General features: G+C 36.8%; 1 protein-coding gene across 7 annotated transcripts in view; it reads left to right on the top strand.

Moving 5' to 3' along the window:
• The first annotated feature begins 3,813 nt into the window (after positions 1–3,813).
• Positions 3,814–17,664, top strand: part of ZMYND8 (zinc finger MYND-type containing 8) — a 62,765-nt gene continuing 48,914 nt past the window's right edge. For 4 of the 7 annotated variants that reach the window (XR_012648740.1, XR_012648744.1, XM_075018762.1 and 1 more), the window contains exons 1-3: positions 3,815–3,953; positions 4,363–4,596; positions 14,457–14,527. Coding sequence is in view for 5 of the 7 variants with exons in the window: in XM_075018762.1 (XP_074874863.1) it covers positions 4,583–4,596; positions 14,457–14,527 (85 nt within the window). In the remaining 2 variants the exon portion in view is untranslated. Of the gene's footprint in view, positions 3,954–4,362; positions 4,597–14,456; positions 14,528–17,664 lie in introns of all 7 variants that reach the window. The other 3 variants (XM_075018746.1, XM_075018755.1, XM_075018738.1) reach the window with 1 other exon arrangement.

Raw genomic sequence — 17,664 nt, 5'->3', positions numbered from 1 at the left:
TTTGCATATGTCTCACAGCTGCTTTCCAGGTAACTGAAAAAATATTGGGCTGCATATGAAATATGAAAAAATTATATCTGTTAGGCTTTTAATATAGAGCATATAATTTAAATATATACTAATGAAAATTCTGTTTTATACAGGATATCCAACAGCCCAGCTCTCAGCTGTTAAATTTTGGAGAGACTGGTTCAAACTGGGCATCAAAGGGATGAAATATATGGGCTTATGCCTTTGGATAACATAGGCTATAGCACCTCTTTTAAAAAGCTACAGCTGCTAAAGGAAAGGTCTCAAGGGTGCTTTTTTTTCCTTTTTTTTCCCCAGGTATTTTCGGCAGATGATTGAACAGGAATGGAGATTTCCTTTAGAAGGAAATGTACATGAGGCAGTTGCACAGCATACTAAAAATGGCTGTCAACAGAAACTTTCATAATGCACCAGATATTCAGTGTATATTACAAACAAAATCAGCTTTTTAATCTGCAAACAACGAGTGACCATTGTGATCCAGAACAAGTAAAGTAAACGAAAAGTATTCAAAAATATTACCCAGGACAAATGCATGCATGCATCTGCCACATGGCCTTTTAAGCTTATGGGCAAATCAGCTACCTATTTGGCAAAAACATATTCTCCAGTAGTTTCTGATAATTTACAAAATTACCAACCTTCTTAGGCAGGTCACTAATTTTAGCATCCAGGCTACTTTTAAAAATTTGGGAACTGCCCTTATAGACATTTATTGGTGCCTTCTGTATCAGATGGCAGTCTTATCCTCTGGTCTTTAAGCAGTTACTGATGCTTTGGCAGATTCAGGGTAAAGGGGAAAAGGTGGAAAAACCTCTTAAAAGGAAAGACACTGAATTACAATGGTTCATGTTGTTATTCTAGAAATTAGGGTTGTCAGTCAATTACTTGGAAATCCAGGACCAATCTACAAGCCCTTAATGCAACTTCTTTCCCCTTTTTTTGTTTGTTTGGGGCTTTGGGTTTTATTATTATTATCATAATCATCATCATTATCATCCTCCTCCTTGGAAAATATGACAATCCCCCTTTCCTTTTGTGTACCTGTTCAAAATGTTATTTTTAAAGCTCCATCTTTCGTCCATCACCTACTGTTTCCTCTCTGTCAGTGATGATTCATCCCCTATAGGACTACATATCAACCCCCCTGTTTCTGTCAGACAGACAAATCTCTTCCTTACTGGTATTATTTTAATTTTGAGGCTTTTAGTATATATTAAGTAGTATAGTCCCTACAACACTGTGGGGCTTGATATGCATGGTTTCTGGAGATTCTGCACAGTGGGCAGAGTTCTTTGCAAAGAACTCTAAATATAGTCTGTTGCACTTCTAACACTGCTGTCTTTTAATTTCCTTTTGACAGAATTTGTGCTTTCCATCTTTCCTTTGGTTTCTCTCTTTAGCCTTTTTTTTTTTTCCCCTGCCTCACAGCTCTGTTTTCCCTTTAATATCTCCAAATCACTGAAAAGGACAAACATTAGCTAATCTAATCTCCCCGCCCTGCTTCTGCTTTAACAAAGCTTTTAGCTTCCCCTGCCTCTCTTCTTTGTTTTCTTTACCTTTCTTTCCCTTCCCCCTCCAATAAATTCACCACTCCTATTTAAAAGAATTGGTCAAGCTGCAGTAGGACATGCAATCATTGTGACTTAACAGACAAAATCTGAATTTTCCAGATGTACCTGTGTGTTGTTACATGAGACTTGTACCTCCTGTTGCAAAATGTGTGTATGGACAAGGAAATAAGGAGAAAGATATTTCAAGCTTTCCCTTTCTGATTCCTGACAGAATTCTTTTGTCTATTTTAGCAGAGTAGCCTAGTGGCTGAGCACAGATGCTGTATTCTGTCTGATATAGTTTCTAGGTTTTTGTTCTTGCTAGTGACTGAAGGTTTGTAAATTTTTCTATTGCATTTGGGCCACCATTTCCTTGAATCAAAAGGATAGGACCTCAGGCCTTTTCTAAGGCTGCTTCTGCTTCTGTCTATCTGCTGCATGCTGATCCTCTCTGATAGGTCCAAGTGTGCCAGTCTGGCAGTGTTCCCAGTCTCCATCAGCATTACTGCATTCGCAGAGTCGGGTCTTGGTTTGCACAAAGCATTGACATATTCAGTGTATTTAGTTTTGCTCCCTTGCTGTACTTCATAGGGATTAGGATATTTTTTTAAAAAATAGACTAATATTAGAGTAGAGCAGTCAAACAATGAGCATAAATGTTAATGGCTGACAATCCTCACGTTTACTGCTTGGAGGAATCAAAATTTGGATGTTTCTGTGTTGGGTGGTGATATCTCTGAGTAGCATAGGCCTTTAGGTATGCAATTAAAAAGAAACCTATATTGAATAGTTTGAACTGTTAAAACTGATGCAAGTATGCACTTGAATGTCATGCATTTCCAGGGTGTTCTTGCTGCCGTAGTGGGCTGTATGATTCCCTTTATAGCAGCACTCTCTCTAGTTTCTGCTACATTCCTAAAACAGAACAAACTGCCAGTGTAATCCACGAGCCTTCCTGCTCCCTGCCCTGAAAAACATTGCCAAAGCTAAAAAGGGAAAATGCTTCCAGCAGGGACTCCAGAATTACTTATGAGATGAGAATTTATACTCTGGGCTGTTAATCCGCTGTTGCAGCCTAACACGCAAGAACAGAAAAAATGTAAGCACAGTGATAGGATGGTTTGGCAGTTTTCCTGTGACAATGATACCTCAAGAAATAATCTGAATGCAGTATGGGACAATGCAGAGTAGGATTATTAATTTTACTGAGTTACATAGTTATGCGTCATGTCGGCTCTCAAGCAAAGAGGTTTGTGTGGTAAAGTAGTTATATCATGAAAGCTGCTGGTTGGAGCTAAGGGAGGGCATTAGTTGTATTTGTGGTGATTGCTTCTGAGACTGTTAGCACTCTACTAAATGTAGAGCAAAATGCATATTCTGTTTGCAGCTGGCCTTGATTTATGGGAGAGGGTTTTCTATGATCTGTTTTGCACAATCCTAGATCTTGCATGCTGTATTGGAAGAATGTTTATTTTGCTTCAGTTATTTTAGCTCATTATTTAATAATTATTGTTTTAATCTTAAACCTCTCCCTCTACAACTCCTTTTTTTAAAAATAAATAATCCTTTGATAATATGCAATATCCTTCAGAATCTCCTTTTCATCTAATTTGTTGATGGCTATAGAATGATAATGTCGTGCTACCTAATACGAATGCAAAATCTTGAACAAAAATGTAAAAGCTTGTTGGGGCCTTTCTAAAGATTTGACCTTTAAAATCCTCCTCTGGAGTTAAGACTTTCTTCCTTCCTGGCATAGCGATAAATCCTCCCACTTTCACTGCATTAGGAAAGGGAACTGAATCACATTTTTGAATCAAATGCTTAGGAATTGGCCCAAGATCAAACTGGTTGCTTACATGCCGCTTTCTCATTTTGTTTCATTTGCAGAATTTTAGTGGAAGATAAGGGGTAAAGCAAAAACGTCTGAAAACCTATGTTAATGTTTTTGTGAAAGCAGACAGATAACTTGCCACGTAGAGGGATCTACATCTTTTTAGGGCCTGTAGTGTAGCTTAAAAAGTACCAAGTCCTACAGGGTTAATAGACAGGAAACTGCAGCTGCAGCCGGCTAATACGGAAGTCAGATTTTTGTGTAACAGACAGCCTGAGCAGGCCGAAAGGTGGGGGCCGGGGGGAGAGGGGGGGTGGAGAGTTCAGTATCTGGTGTGATACTGATATTTTTGGTTGTGCTCTGCAGCGTTTTTATAAACAGGGAGGGCATGCACTGAATGGCAGCGACCCTCTGTGATAATGCAGTTTCAATTGTATGATGTTTTTTGTGGAAATGAGACATTAAGCTTTTCCTATGTAACGCTCGGCTTATCATAGCACCTAAAGAAATCACACTGTCGGTATTTGGTTGCTACGGTAGGTGTTAATATATTTAAATTCTGGAATAGGAGAATTCTCTCTGAATCTTCAGTTACTAATTTCAGTCCCTCCTGTGCATGCTCACTTTTGGTATGTTTTGCTCTCTTTCCGTGGCCTTGCTCTCTCCGTGCAACACGTTGCAGAACACCAGCAAAGTGAATTTAGCTTTTTGTTTATAAAGAACAGCTTTTGTGACCCGGGTGAACTCTTCCTCCTTCAGGTTTAAAATAGCCAAATGCCTTCAGTAAGGGCATGTTGAGATACATTTGCTCAGGCAGGCGGTTTGCGAACACTTCCCTCTGCTTGAAAATCTGTGTATTTTATACGGGGAGTGCACATTTGGGGTTTCTTTTCAAGTTTCTTTTGCTGAAACGGGCCTAGCTTAGCCTGTCTTCTCTATGCACAGGATGGCTCCTGCTTGCCAGAGCTGCACAAAGATAATCGCTCAGGAAGTGTTTCAGCCAATCCCCTGAAGCTTTACATTCAGATTTACCGAAGTAGCCAATCCGGGATTAGCTTTTATTAGGAAGACAGATCATCAAGCTGAAGTGCCAAGCCCTTTCTGCCTGAGTACTGAGAGCCTGTCCTCCATGTTTTATAAGTATTGACATAACACTGTGTTAACAATGCATCCACAGAGGTAAGCCTTACTTTTTACATTTTTTTTTCTCTAAGACCTATGAGTTGTGGGTTGAGAGTGTGATTCTCTGTGATTTGTTGTGCAAAACTCACACCACAGCACTTTATTAAGTTGGAACTGTTTAAATTTGCTTTCTTGGGTCACATGGTTAGTAGCCATTAGCCACAGCTTTATTTTGCAGACTGGCAAAACCTTGGCATACCTACTTCTTCACAGGAGGATGGTGTTTTTAGAGTTTATCAAGATCCTGGTATTCCAAAGAAGCTTTCTCTCTCTGAGCAGTTTGCCAGCACTATTGTCTGTTGTGTCACATGCCTGCTGAAGAGAAAATGGAAGCTAGGGAGCAGATGCATTTAACTGCCCTACAGGGAGTCAAGCAGGGATAATGGCAGACAGAAGAACAGGCAAGTTTACCTTTCTAAACAGTGAATGGAATAGCTAAGATAAGTTATCTCTGAGAAAATACGGGATTTTTAAAAACCTGGACATCAGCAAAAAGTGCTAATGGCAGATTGTAGATATTGGGCCTAGGTGGTGGTGTGCTGTTGCATCATGTTTTTTATGCAGCTTATCTTAATTTAAAATGATTATTGAACCTTTTTTCTTGCAGGAGTAATTAATACAACGTGTTTGTCTTTCTGAGGGACAATGTATGGTTAATATTTTGTTCCTTTAAAAGGGAGTTTTTATGCTGCAGATTTTGGAAATGGGTTGCTGCTCAATAAAATGCAGCAGTACATCTGTTTACAAATCTTATTCTTTATGGAAAATGTTTTTGAACTGTTAGCTTTCTCCTTTTACATAGTTCAAATAAATTAATGTACCTTATATCTATGCCTTTTTGTTTTACACTGTATCAGCCACAGTTCTGTGTTGTGGACTCCAGAGGATATAAAATCATGTGTGGTTCATGACAGTAGTACATGTTGTTCGTTCTTGGTTTTTTTCCTTTTTTTTTTTTAAAAAAAAAAAAACAAAAACAACTTTTGGTTTAATGCTACGTAATTATTTCAAGAAATTCCTTTTTGATCAATTCCCAAATCTGCCAGCCTGTTGTATCTTCTTAACTGGAAAAATGAGATGGGTGCTTGAACAGTTGGTAAGTAAGCAGCATGCTACTCTCTGAACATTTTTAATAGTTTTCCAAACATTTTGTTTTTACTGGGTCAGTTAGTCCAGCAGATGAAGTAATGTTAGTGGTTAGTCATATAAAAAATCAGATTTGCTTAGCATCCATTTTAAGGGACTTGTACATGTAAACTGTTACAATTTGAATGCACTATTTTTTTGATAATTTGTCTCTAAAGTTTGAAGCTTATACTTGCTTTTTACCTCAGGCCAGTGAAAAATATTCTACTTGTTGTTTGTTCATAGATCATTAATTACCATGTTTGTACGGTAAAGCACATTTTTGTTGTTCCTTAGGCTTTCGAGGTGTGATGAAAGTGCTAGTACTCAGCAATGAAGTGACCTTATGAAGTAAAGTAAATAATGCTTAATGAGCATATGTTTCTGATACTATAGAAAGTATAATCTCAGACAAACTTGCTTGATTTATAACTAATTTAGAACATTTTGTGCCCTTTAGTAAGATTTTAATTGTAGCACTTGCATGCTTGTTTTAACAAGCTGTTTTTCAGTGATCACTAGTATTGTTACAAAAGCAGAAGGATGCTCTTTTGTGCTTTTAATATAATTTTTGCACTTGTTTTAACAGTCCACACACATTAATGACTTTAGGAAAGAACTTAGACCTAAGCTAGCTTTGCAAATAACTGCACCGAGGCACAGTTACATGCTAACTTTTGTAGACGGTTGCCATGTATTTGATAACATTCTATAACAGCAATTTACCTCTGGTTACTTGTTTGCCAGTATGAGTATCTTTCTTTGAATATCTCACTTTGCTTAACAGCTCTCCCCCCCCCCCCCCCCCCCCCCCAAGGATTAGATTGTAAGAATGTCTAGTTCAGTTTGCAACCTGAAACACTGCTGGGTTGTACCACTGAGTTTCATGTGAGAGCATTTTTGTATGCAATTTTAATGCATTTTTCAGCATACATAAAAGTGCTAACGCAGCTAAGAAGTTATTCTGGTTTCTGTTCTTCAGCTCCTAAAAACAGAAATTACATTTGGACGTAATTTTCCTAGCAGTAGTTTATACACATTAGCAGTTTACTTTCAGTCTTAAATAGTGCACAACATAATATTTGTTTAATATGAGGAAGCAGGAGTAAGTGATCTGCAATCAGAAAGCTTGTATTAAAATGGCTCCCACAGGTTTTGTTAAACTAGGATCTGTTTCAAATCTGCACCTCCAGACACACTGCTGACAGTGAGGCATATTTGTATAAGCTGCCCTTGTGCATGTAATGAAACATAGCATCGTGAGTCTGTTAAAGTTCACTATTTTTAATCATTCAAATGTAATTCTTTTATAGTTCACAAAAAATAAATGTCTGCATTGCAGCAAGATGTCTGAGGCAAGGTAGAGACAGCAGTGTTGTTTTACAGATCAGCCCAATCGCGCTGCTCCATGGAGTACTTGAGCCAATAGAAACAGAGAGTAGGTTAAAGATTGACAATTGCAGTGGCAAGACTGAGAAAGGCCTTCTGGAAATTTCTACCATCTTTGTTCCATCTAAGTAAAGCAAATTCAGCCAAGCTGAAGAATTTCATATATTTTTGGTGCTTTGTCAAGGTATGATGTTATCACTCACTTTCATAGATTGCATAATAAGAAGCACTCTGTGCCGTTTTTTCTACTGTTCAGGACAGATGGAATGTGGGGTTTTGTTTAAGTGATAGACGTGGGGAAGAAGCATGTATTCTTTCTGCCCAAGATTTTACAGGACTGGATCTTGTTAATATCACAATTAGACAGGACATGTATGAAGCAATGTAGCTGAGGTTTATTCAGCTTGTAGCAAATGGCCATTATTCTAATGTAAATAGCAGTTAATCGTATAATTGCACTTTAAGATTTCTGGCTACTAAAGAGTAATTGGAATTGCCCAGGATGAATATGATTAGCCATTATTATTTAATGCCAACATCCAGTTACTTTTGTAATTAGCTGGGCAAAGAATGCAGTGGGGGAAAAACAAAGGAGTGATCTGGATTATAAATTATGTTGAAAACAGTAGCTTTTTAAAAGCTACATGCCTTTTTCATTCTTTGCAGGCAAACTGTTTTAGTTGGAAGCTAAATAGTGCTAGGGAAAAACTGAGTGATTTCTTTAAACAAATGACACTACTTAACATACTGAGAATGAAAAAAATGCAGAGTATAAACCACTCCAAATGTGATGTTTCCCCCCTCACATCAGGCAGGAGTATTGAAATGTAGGGGAAAACCTACACTGCTTCTAAGGAAGCATGTAATAAAAAGAACTTCATGCTTAAAAATCATAAATAGGAAGATTACGTTACAAATTTAGCCCTTTATATCAGTATCCACAAACTTTGATTGGCTTGTCTTCCTGAGCTGTCTTCCATTTTGTGATATCACTTTTGCTTGGGGATTTTTGTTTGGTTTTGGGGGGTTTTTTTTTGCTTTGTTTTCAAGTGTATTGGCCATGTAGATCCAGTAGCTGAAAAGTGATAGGTCATGGTCAGTCTTCTGTAGGAATGGTGCCACTACAGCATAATTGGTTAAAGGGTGATAAATCTCAGTAAAAGCGCTCTTCTTTGTCTGGAATTCAGGGTATTAATTTGAATATCCCAAATATCTTGGAAGTTGAACATAATCTTTTCCCGTGTGGAATGTGGCAGACAATAGTTTTCAAGTTTTGTTACTTGTGGATCCCGAATATTTTTCCCATGGGCACGTGAATCCCATTATAGTGAATTTAAACCTGTTGGACTAGGTTTGATTTACTTAGTTATTGTCTGCAAACCCCTTAGTAGTAGTACCCTGGCTTTGAGGAGTCTGCAAACCAGAGGCTGAAAACCATCATAGTAGGCCATCAAGCTTGGCCCTTTAAATTGTATTTTAAAAGTATTTAAAATATATTTATTAATAAACATGTCTTGTGTTCATGGGTTAAAGTCTACTTTAGAAATAGCTACATAGGAACCGAGTTTTATTTATTTGATGGCAGTTGTCTGTCATTCCTATGTTAACCCTTTATTACCAATTGTCATAGCATCTGTGTTTCATACTGTGAGATTAAAAACATGCTGTAGCAGGATGTTAACATCCCTAATTTAACAAGTATAAACCTTTATGTTCAAACATGATTGTTCTCAAAGTATGTTTTTAGCATCTGAAATCTATAGCTATTCTGGTTGCCTTGCTTGGGCCTCAGCTCTGTAGTTTATAGTCTTAAAGAAGACAGTATCACACGAAGGATCGCCCTCCCTACCCTGATTTTCTCTTTTGTGGAGCTATTTTGAAAGGACACTGAATAAGAATAAGGTTTTAAAAAGAACCTAAATGTTCTTTAAATTAAATATGTATATATTTACTTTGCTTGTTATCAGAGGTAACTAGCTTAAACATTGCTGTATGTAGATATCTGAACAAGCATTTTGTGTATGTTAATTCCTTAATACATATTGAGCATTTTGCAGGGAGTTCTGCAAAAGGAAACATAAAATATGAGGTGCTCAAACTGGAGAGTGAATCTAAAATTGAGTGATTTCCTTAGTAACCTGTGACTTCACAAAACCCCCTATCTTGTGCCTTTTTAGTTAAACATTTGTATGTCAGGTGTTCTTTTATCATACTTTACCATTTATGATATTTAGATGCTTGCTTCGAATATAGCACTGCTGTTTAAACAGGAGATACTGTTATTGAATAAACTGCTACCATTTTAGCTACAGTACAGGAATGAGGCAGTGCAGTGCTGTCAGACGCCATTTTAAGAATCCTGCATAAATAGCATAGCTACCGATGAGTAAGAGACTGTTATAGGTGAGTGCTTATACAAAGCTGCTATTTATTCAGCAATGGCATGCAAATATTTTTTTCAAATTTTTATTGAATGCAGTTTTTTGAAATCATTATTTAGAATTGCTACTCACAGATGTGATATAGGAGAGGCAGGAATTATCTTAAGGATGAAATTCAGTTTTAGTGCTTATAGTCTTAAATCAGTTTTTTTTGTTTTGTTTTCTATTAATTAAAAGGAAAAATGAATTCCATAAATGTATAGTTCTTGATTTTAAATTAATGTGTTTATTCCCTAATGTAGATCTGGATTGTGTATGTGGGCATTAGCTGTTTTGAGTGGTTTTCCATATCTGTCAGTTTTTCTTGGTTAAATGTCAAGGTGCAGTAGTTCATCTGCAACTTTTAATTGCTCTTTGTAGTTAATATAGGTTAGAGGAACTTTAAATATTTTTGTATATGTACATTTTTTCAGGTAAGTACTACTACTAGTACAGGAATGATTTTCCTAAACAGAAAAGTCAGTATTTTATTTACTGGTCTGAAATTTGAAAAACTGAATTTCATATAAAAAACTCCACCCTCTCTTCAGTTTGACAGAGAACATATTTAAAAATCAGGCAGCTAAGTTCTTTTTGCAGTTTTACCTAAGTATCAATAAATCTTGTATGTTTGCAATCCTTATTTTTTTTTCTTTCTGTCCCCAAGTATCCCCAAAGGAATAACTTTCATCCCTTCTCCCCTTATTCAGACATGTTAAAACAATTTGTATGAAACAAATTGGTTTAACATTTTAGAAAACAATTTCTTCTTTCTTTTTTTTTTTTTGTAAGTTTGGTCAATATGAGTAGGGAAGTTTAAATGATTAATTGGTGTTCTAGTCAATTGACAGTGAAACTAGCAAAGCTTAAATTTCAGTTGTGTTCTTAAAATATGTTCCTCTGTTCATTCTTCTTAATGAGGAAACAAGAGTAGCTTTCAGAATGACATAAGGTATTTATTGTATTCATTCAGGTACCTAATTGAGTATATACCAGTATCATTTCTGATCCGCAACCTCAGAGCATCACATTTGTAGTACACATGCATGATAGTAATGCATGCTATCTGAAATAACAGCTCTAAGCCCTGCAAAAATGAATTCTCAAAAATAAAACTCTCTAGAATAGTCTACTTGATCACACAGTTATTGTTTCCATAGAACTAGACGCTTGTTTATTTTGCTGCTGGTTTTAATTTTCTTTTTATTTTGTTGTGGGTAATAGTAAGGTACCTATCATTAAGAACCTGTTTTTCTTGAATTATTTAATTTTAAATCCTTTGCTAATGAAATGTCTGTGTTTGGAAGTCTGTGCTTCATAAAGCATTTTCAGAGTATTGCTTATGTTGATGGAAGGTACAAAGGTGAAAAGATCTGTCAGCTTTAGAAAAGTTACTGTAAACTTGCTGTGAATTGCTAGCATGTGTTTACAAACTTGAGTCTTAAAGATTACCACTACAGTCATCACTGCCACCATTCAAAGAATGTCATGTTGTACAAATCGTAATACATTACAGCAAATAAAACAATGGGAGATGCTTCTGAAGAGCTGTGAATTTTAAGTATCTTTTATAGCTGTGTCTAATACACTTATTTAACTGTTCTCCCCCAACATTTTGATTTTTTTCAGAACAATCTCAGTGATTTTCTTACATACTTAAATGTTTGTGCCCTTAAAAGATTGAACGAGATTAATTATAGTAGTGAATATGGAAATGCAATCTGTTCCTCTAAGGCTCAGTTTTCATAGTATAATAGATAATTGCTGAATTTTGTTTTAGTTTTGGGTGATACACAGTGTGCATATGTGTGTATAGGATATATACACCTCCATTGCTAAGAAAATTGAACCTTTGTTTCAAGTGGTGAATGCGTTTTTGACTGTTCATTTACACTTCAAATCTTTGGGAAAGCTGTCTTCAGGCATCTTTTATGTGATGTATCAGAGATGTTTCAAGTCAAGATACTTTGTTCATCTTGGAACTGCTTATGAAGAATGTTTTTCTTGTCTCTATAGATCTATTGAAAGAACACTCAAAAAGGTGATGGAGCAAACTGGCTGAATTTCCTAAATTAAGCTGATTAGAATGGGAGAGACAGATTTAGAGCTGAAGAAACCTCATGCTGAAACTAATATGTAGGAATCCTTCCCTGTAACACCCCTGCAGTGCTAGATTTCGGCCCACAGGTGCAGAGCATCTTCAGTCAGCTCTCTTAACTTCCCCTGCTACTTGGGTCAGGGATGTAGGAACAGTTCCTGCTACTGTGTTGCTGTACTGGTGTGTCACACCCATTTCTCAGCCAGGATTCATGCACAACTCTGTGTTTTTCAATAGTGATTTGTAGCAACTACTGTATCTTTCTTGTTGTATCATGTTCCCTTGAGGTTGTGCTTTGAAAAAAATACACCTGATAGATTTGGATGAGTCTGGAATGTTATGGTAGCTTTACTGTAACTTAAACGTGAACTGCTGCTTAAATGATATTACCTCCTTCCCCCCTTCCCCACATGTGTTACACTCCCATTTCCTCTTTTTTTTGCACATCCAGCTGCACAGGGAGCTAGATCACAGAACTGATTCAGTTGATATGAACATGATTTCTGGAACATGAAGTTAGGGATTGGGGAAACCATTCCTTTTAGTAGCAACCTGTGTAAAATGATCTCAGGACTTCAACCTGAGTCTCGTAAAGACTTGTATGTCCTAGTCTGTGGCTGAAACTGGATCTATATTTTAAAACTAGGTAACACGTATGACCAAATTACTTCACTCTTGACAGAATTAGTGTGTATTATTACATATTTACATGTGTGCATTATTAATCATATATACATGATATTTTAAAAATATGGGTTTTGTTACAGTTTGGTGATATTGAAATAGGATTTTATAAGGGGGGAGGGGAAGAAAAAAACAGTGCAACATTGGAAGAGAACAATGAACTCATCCCATGAGCCCATCCCTTCCCATTGCTTAGGAAAGAGAATGGGCAGAGACAAGTGGTGCATGAAATGTTTTGGTGTCTGCAACACACTGCCAGCTCCTCTTTGCTGGAGGCCCTCAGGTGTAACAAATGTGCAGTATAATTGATCTGCCCATGCATAGTAAACGGGTGAGCATTGTAGTACGGTCAACTATGTTATGCATTTAATCTGCCCATGCAAAATAAATCTGAAAAGGGTTGTGCTACAGTCAACTGTGCTACACATTTACCGTAAGTCTGGTCACATGGATGCCTTTCCTTGCTACTGAAATTAACAGTGTAGTCTACGAGCTGGGAGATTGGATGCTGGCAGAATAGGACTTCTCTTAAGTGTTTTATGACTTTAAAGAGCTTAATCTGTAAATTATTGCTATATACAAATGACAAGTAAAGCAAATGATTTTTGGAGTTCATGGATCTTCTCAGCTTTGGGTCTTCCATACACTGAGCTCAGTTAATCTGTATTTAAAATTTTGCTGACATAACTGTCCTGTTCAGAAGTGTGAAAAGAATTGCAACCCAACCCCCTGGTAGCTGATAGTTGATTAAAGTAGTTTTGGCAAATACTAGACTAAAAAGTCTTTCTGCTGGCAAGGCTTACTTTGTTTATGAAGCTGTTTTAACCAGTAACAAAACTCCTGCTAATATAAATTGTTTGTCAGGCTGAAGTTTCTCTGATATAAATGTAACCAAGTCTTCAGTATTGTTTCGGAGCTCTGATTAGCTTCTCAGGCAGATTTAACCACAGTGGCTAAAGCAAAGACCTCTAGCTGTCCTCTTGGCTTCTCTGGTAGAAATAGCTGTCTCTAGAGCTGGGATGGCTGAATGAACTCTCAGTCCACTCCATAGCAGCAGTAGTTCACAGTCTGCTACCATATCAATGTAAACTGGTGTCAGCAACAACTTACATTAACAGACTAGACAGTAAATTTTCACTGCAGAAGAAAAGATCGACATCCCGCTTGGCTGTTGTGCTCTGGTGGTTTTAATAGACAACTGTGATACCTGCTTCAGGCACCATAACCTCATTCGTCTATCATTTTGAATTTAGGCTTGCTTCAACATCATATGTTTTCTTCTATCTTTCATCTACAATAGATCTCCAGAACTGGTGTGTAACTCAATATTCATTATAGTTCTTTTTTCCTCTCCCTTCCACCTTCCTTGCCCAAACTGACTTAACTAGCCATACTCATTGAGTTATTTTCTTGAATGGCATCACTATAAGAAAGTAGAATATCAGCAAGTCAGATATAGTTTGTCATCTACTTAGTCATTTAATCCTGCCTGGAGTAAATTAAAACTGTCTATGTAAGATTGAATGGTTGAATAATAGTAACAACTCTGTTCTGTTTACTCTTTTTTATAGTTAATGATTGGTGGAATTGTATTACCAGTAATTTATAATTATTCAGTTTGCTGTTATATAGTCTAGTTTCAAAATCCTTGAAATTATTTATTTAATAGTTTTTAAAATTGCATTTTACCTTCTAATTTTGCAAGCTGTCCTGTGTTGCTAAATACGTTACTTCAGCTAATTTGTTCACTGATGCTGGTGAGTGTTTAAATGTTAGCAGGCATCTGTCCACACAGTTTATAGAGGCCTTAGATTAGGAGCTACAGGGAACAGAATTCCTCTTTGTCTGTCACATACAATTTATACATACAGTGACATAATCTTCGTTACATGTTACAAGACTGTCATTAGTATGAAAATGTTACCTTTTTAATTGGTAACATGGAGCATACATGTGTACCTGGATTGTTTCTCTACATGTTTTGGTCAATGCATACTCTGGCAAACAGAAGACCTTTCGTTTCATCAGAAATTTTAATATAGTTGTATTTGACAGTGTTATGTTGAACTTCTGTACATGAAGTTACACATGGGAATAATACAATCAATAACTATTCTAATTCACCTTTTTGAATCCTGCAGCTTGGCTGAAGAGGAAATAAAGGCAGAGCAGGAGGTGGTGGAGGGGATGGATATCTCCACTCGGTCCAAAGGTAAGAAGGAATATTTCATCTGTGTTCTACAACGTATTTGTAAACCAGGGTAGTGAAACTGTGTAATCTACCATGAAGCTACTCTTGAGTGAAGACTCAAGACTCATTGTATTTTTTACAAGGGCTATTGTATGTTAGAGAGTGTTTTAATTTTTGCTTGGTTTCATTATATGTCAAACCTCAACCCCCCCCCACTCCATTGTTATTTCTGCGTTATGAATAACTACCTCAGGTTTAATTATGAAAAAACATCAGCCTCTTGTATCATCTTGCTTATCATGGCTTACTTTAAAGTATTTTTAGATTTGCAGTGTAGGATAAAATAGTAGTAGTAGTAATAATAAGGTAATATTTCCTACAGTAACAAATCATAATTTTCATAAGAATAAAGAAGAACAGTAACATTTCTATTTTCATAAAAACTGGTTCCCTGAGCAGTATGTATTTCATGGACGTTTACATATCCATTCCTGATATGAGTTAAACTTGGTGGTGGAATTGCAGGTGACTGAAAATTTCTGTCGTCCTTGTTTCTGGAGTATTCCCTATGAATGAGTTACTACAGGCAAATGATGTTATCTCTCAGTATAAAGAAAGCCAGATACGTAACCGTCTATATCAGTGTACATATTCTGACTGTTATTTGGAGTGGGGGGACAGAAATGCCCTTCATTCAGAATACTTGCATGTAATTGTTTACTCCAGTTCATTGTAATTGACTGCCAGCTGTCTGTCCATCTCTTTTTGTAATTGCACCTGACTTTGCATCTCAGTTTACTTGAAAGCCATTTCTGTAAAAGGACAGCAATGGGTACTACCATCCTTTTTAAATTCTGGCACATACCCACTTACTCTTCACATTTCTACTACAGGAGTCATAAGTCTAGTTAAGTCTGAATGTGTAGGTGTAATTGTCTTGAAAGCATGGCACAGATCATCTGCATTCCTTTGTTTTTTAATGAGGTAGCTTGGGTAGATAACATGGTTATAAATTTGCATTTAGGTCTTATTTGTACTAACAGACAGTAAATTTCTTGTTTCAGTTCTCATGGTGTGGTTAGATGAAGTAGTACATATGATCTCACAGCTCAGAAGAGATTCACTTGCTCCTTTTGCTCCTTTTCCCTGTCCTTTTTCTCCCTTCTCTGCTTCTGATCTTGCATGTCAGTCTCCATCACTGGACTGCTTTCAATGTTTACTTATCTCTGTATTTCAGTTTTCTAAGCCAGCAGAAAGTAAAGTATTTTTTGTTGCTTTAATGATTGCTGCTGAGTGGGATAAGCTCCCAGCTTTGTACTCCCACTGCTTACATCCTTTGTGGTGCTGGTCAGATCCCAGCCACTTGAACTTTCTAACCAACTTAAAAACTGAAACATTTTTCTGCTGATTGAGTTACCAGTTTGTTTGTGAAACAGTTTGGTGAGTATGAGAACTCGATATAAGACACAGTGGGGGTTATTAGATACACCTTCATTTCTCCTTAGAAAGAGTTTGGCACACATATTAATACTAATAAGAATTTCACATGCATCAAGTGAGGTAAACTGTTACATATGTCACTCTGACATAATCAATGTCTAAAAGTAATTTATGAGTCTGATACCTATTTATGTAGATGTCTGCATTTTAGTTCTGTTGCTTTACTCAGCCCAGAAATAGGTGTATGGTCCATAAAAAAAGTTGCAATGCCCTTACATTAGTTCTAGTGCTGGTCTGACCTCAAGGTGTACTGTTTCAATGAATTAAGCCCGCAGGAAAGTTTTAACTTTTTTTTGTAGGGTTAAGATGAAGTTTCCCAGGACAGTGAGCTGATTTAATACCTTGTGGTTATTGAAAGGGTCAGTCTTCAATCTCCCAACCATCTCAGCCACGTGATCTTGCAGCTGCCCTTGCTTTGTGGGTTTTGGTCAATTCAGAGGAAGTTAACCTGGCAGAAAAAGACGTTTTTATACTGAGTGAATTTACTGTTGATACAACTCCTTGAACCAGCTCATAGGCAAGCTCTGGTAGTGATTGAAAGGAGAGTGGTTTGGAAGATAGAGACAGGATCATCACAGTGCTAGTTTAGATTGGCCCAAGCTGTCATTGCGTGGAAGTCACTGACTGGTTTGTACACAGTAGGACTCTTAGTGTTTTAAACACCAGTGAGAGTGATCTGAATGGCTTTTGTACATCACCATAGTAAAGATAAAACTTAAGAGAGGTTGAATTAATTGAATAACAATAGAATTGATATTTATTTAACTAGATACTGATTTGCTTTAATGGGTTTGTTAAATTTGACATGTATGTTGACAAAACCCATGCCATCACCATTCTAAGGGCAAGAATAACAACCACCCACCCCAAGCCCCTACAGGTATATATTTTTTTCAGTGAAGAAGTTATGTGGTTTGTAAAGAAATCTTGAGACTTGCCTGTAAGCCATCTTGCTTTGTTGTATTCCCAACCTAATCTATGAATTAGTGGTAGAACTTTATAATAGTTGAATATGTAGTTTTGCATAGAACGTAAAACGGTCATAAATATCATCTGCAGAGACTGGCCATATTATAGTCCTGCTAAAATGAATCTTTCTGGAATTCTGTTATTTGGATTGAGACAAGTTTCTCTGTTAGTTGTGTAGTGTTTCTACAGCAGAGAAGTCACAAACCGGAGTTTTGTGTAGGGCAGAAAAAGTGCAGCAAGGTTCTAAACTGGTAGGATAGTGGCAACAATGTTTCCTCTTGTAACATTAATCTTTTTCAGAATTTTGCTTTATGTGTTTTAGAAAGGATGTAGATGAGGAAGCTGACCCTATATAGACAAACCCTTAAGGGAAGCATACAGCTGGTCTTGGTTTATTTGGGTTTTTTTGATGGTCTGAGAAGCCTGTGCAGGAGATCAATCAATGGTATTGTATAACTTCACACTTGTCCTGGAGAAGCTGATATGCTGCAAGTTTGTAACCTGGCTTTCTCTGCTACAGTTTATACAGCTCCTGTGAGGCCATGTTTAAAGAAAGTTGTAGGAAAATAAATTACATTGCATTAAAACCAATTAGCCTGATGGAGACCTATTCATGAACATTCATTCTTGTTTTGGCATAAGCAGTTTAATTTTAATTGTTATAAATCAATTCCAGTTCAGTTTAAGCT

This window comes from Buteo buteo, chromosome 2 (assembly GCF_964188355.1).
Source record: "Buteo buteo chromosome 2, bButBut1.hap1.1, whole genome shotgun sequence".
NCBI classification, from domain to species: domain Eukaryota; kingdom Metazoa; phylum Chordata; class Aves; order Accipitriformes; family Accipitridae; genus Buteo; species Buteo buteo.
This window is presented reverse-complemented; position numbering and strand designations above follow the sequence as displayed.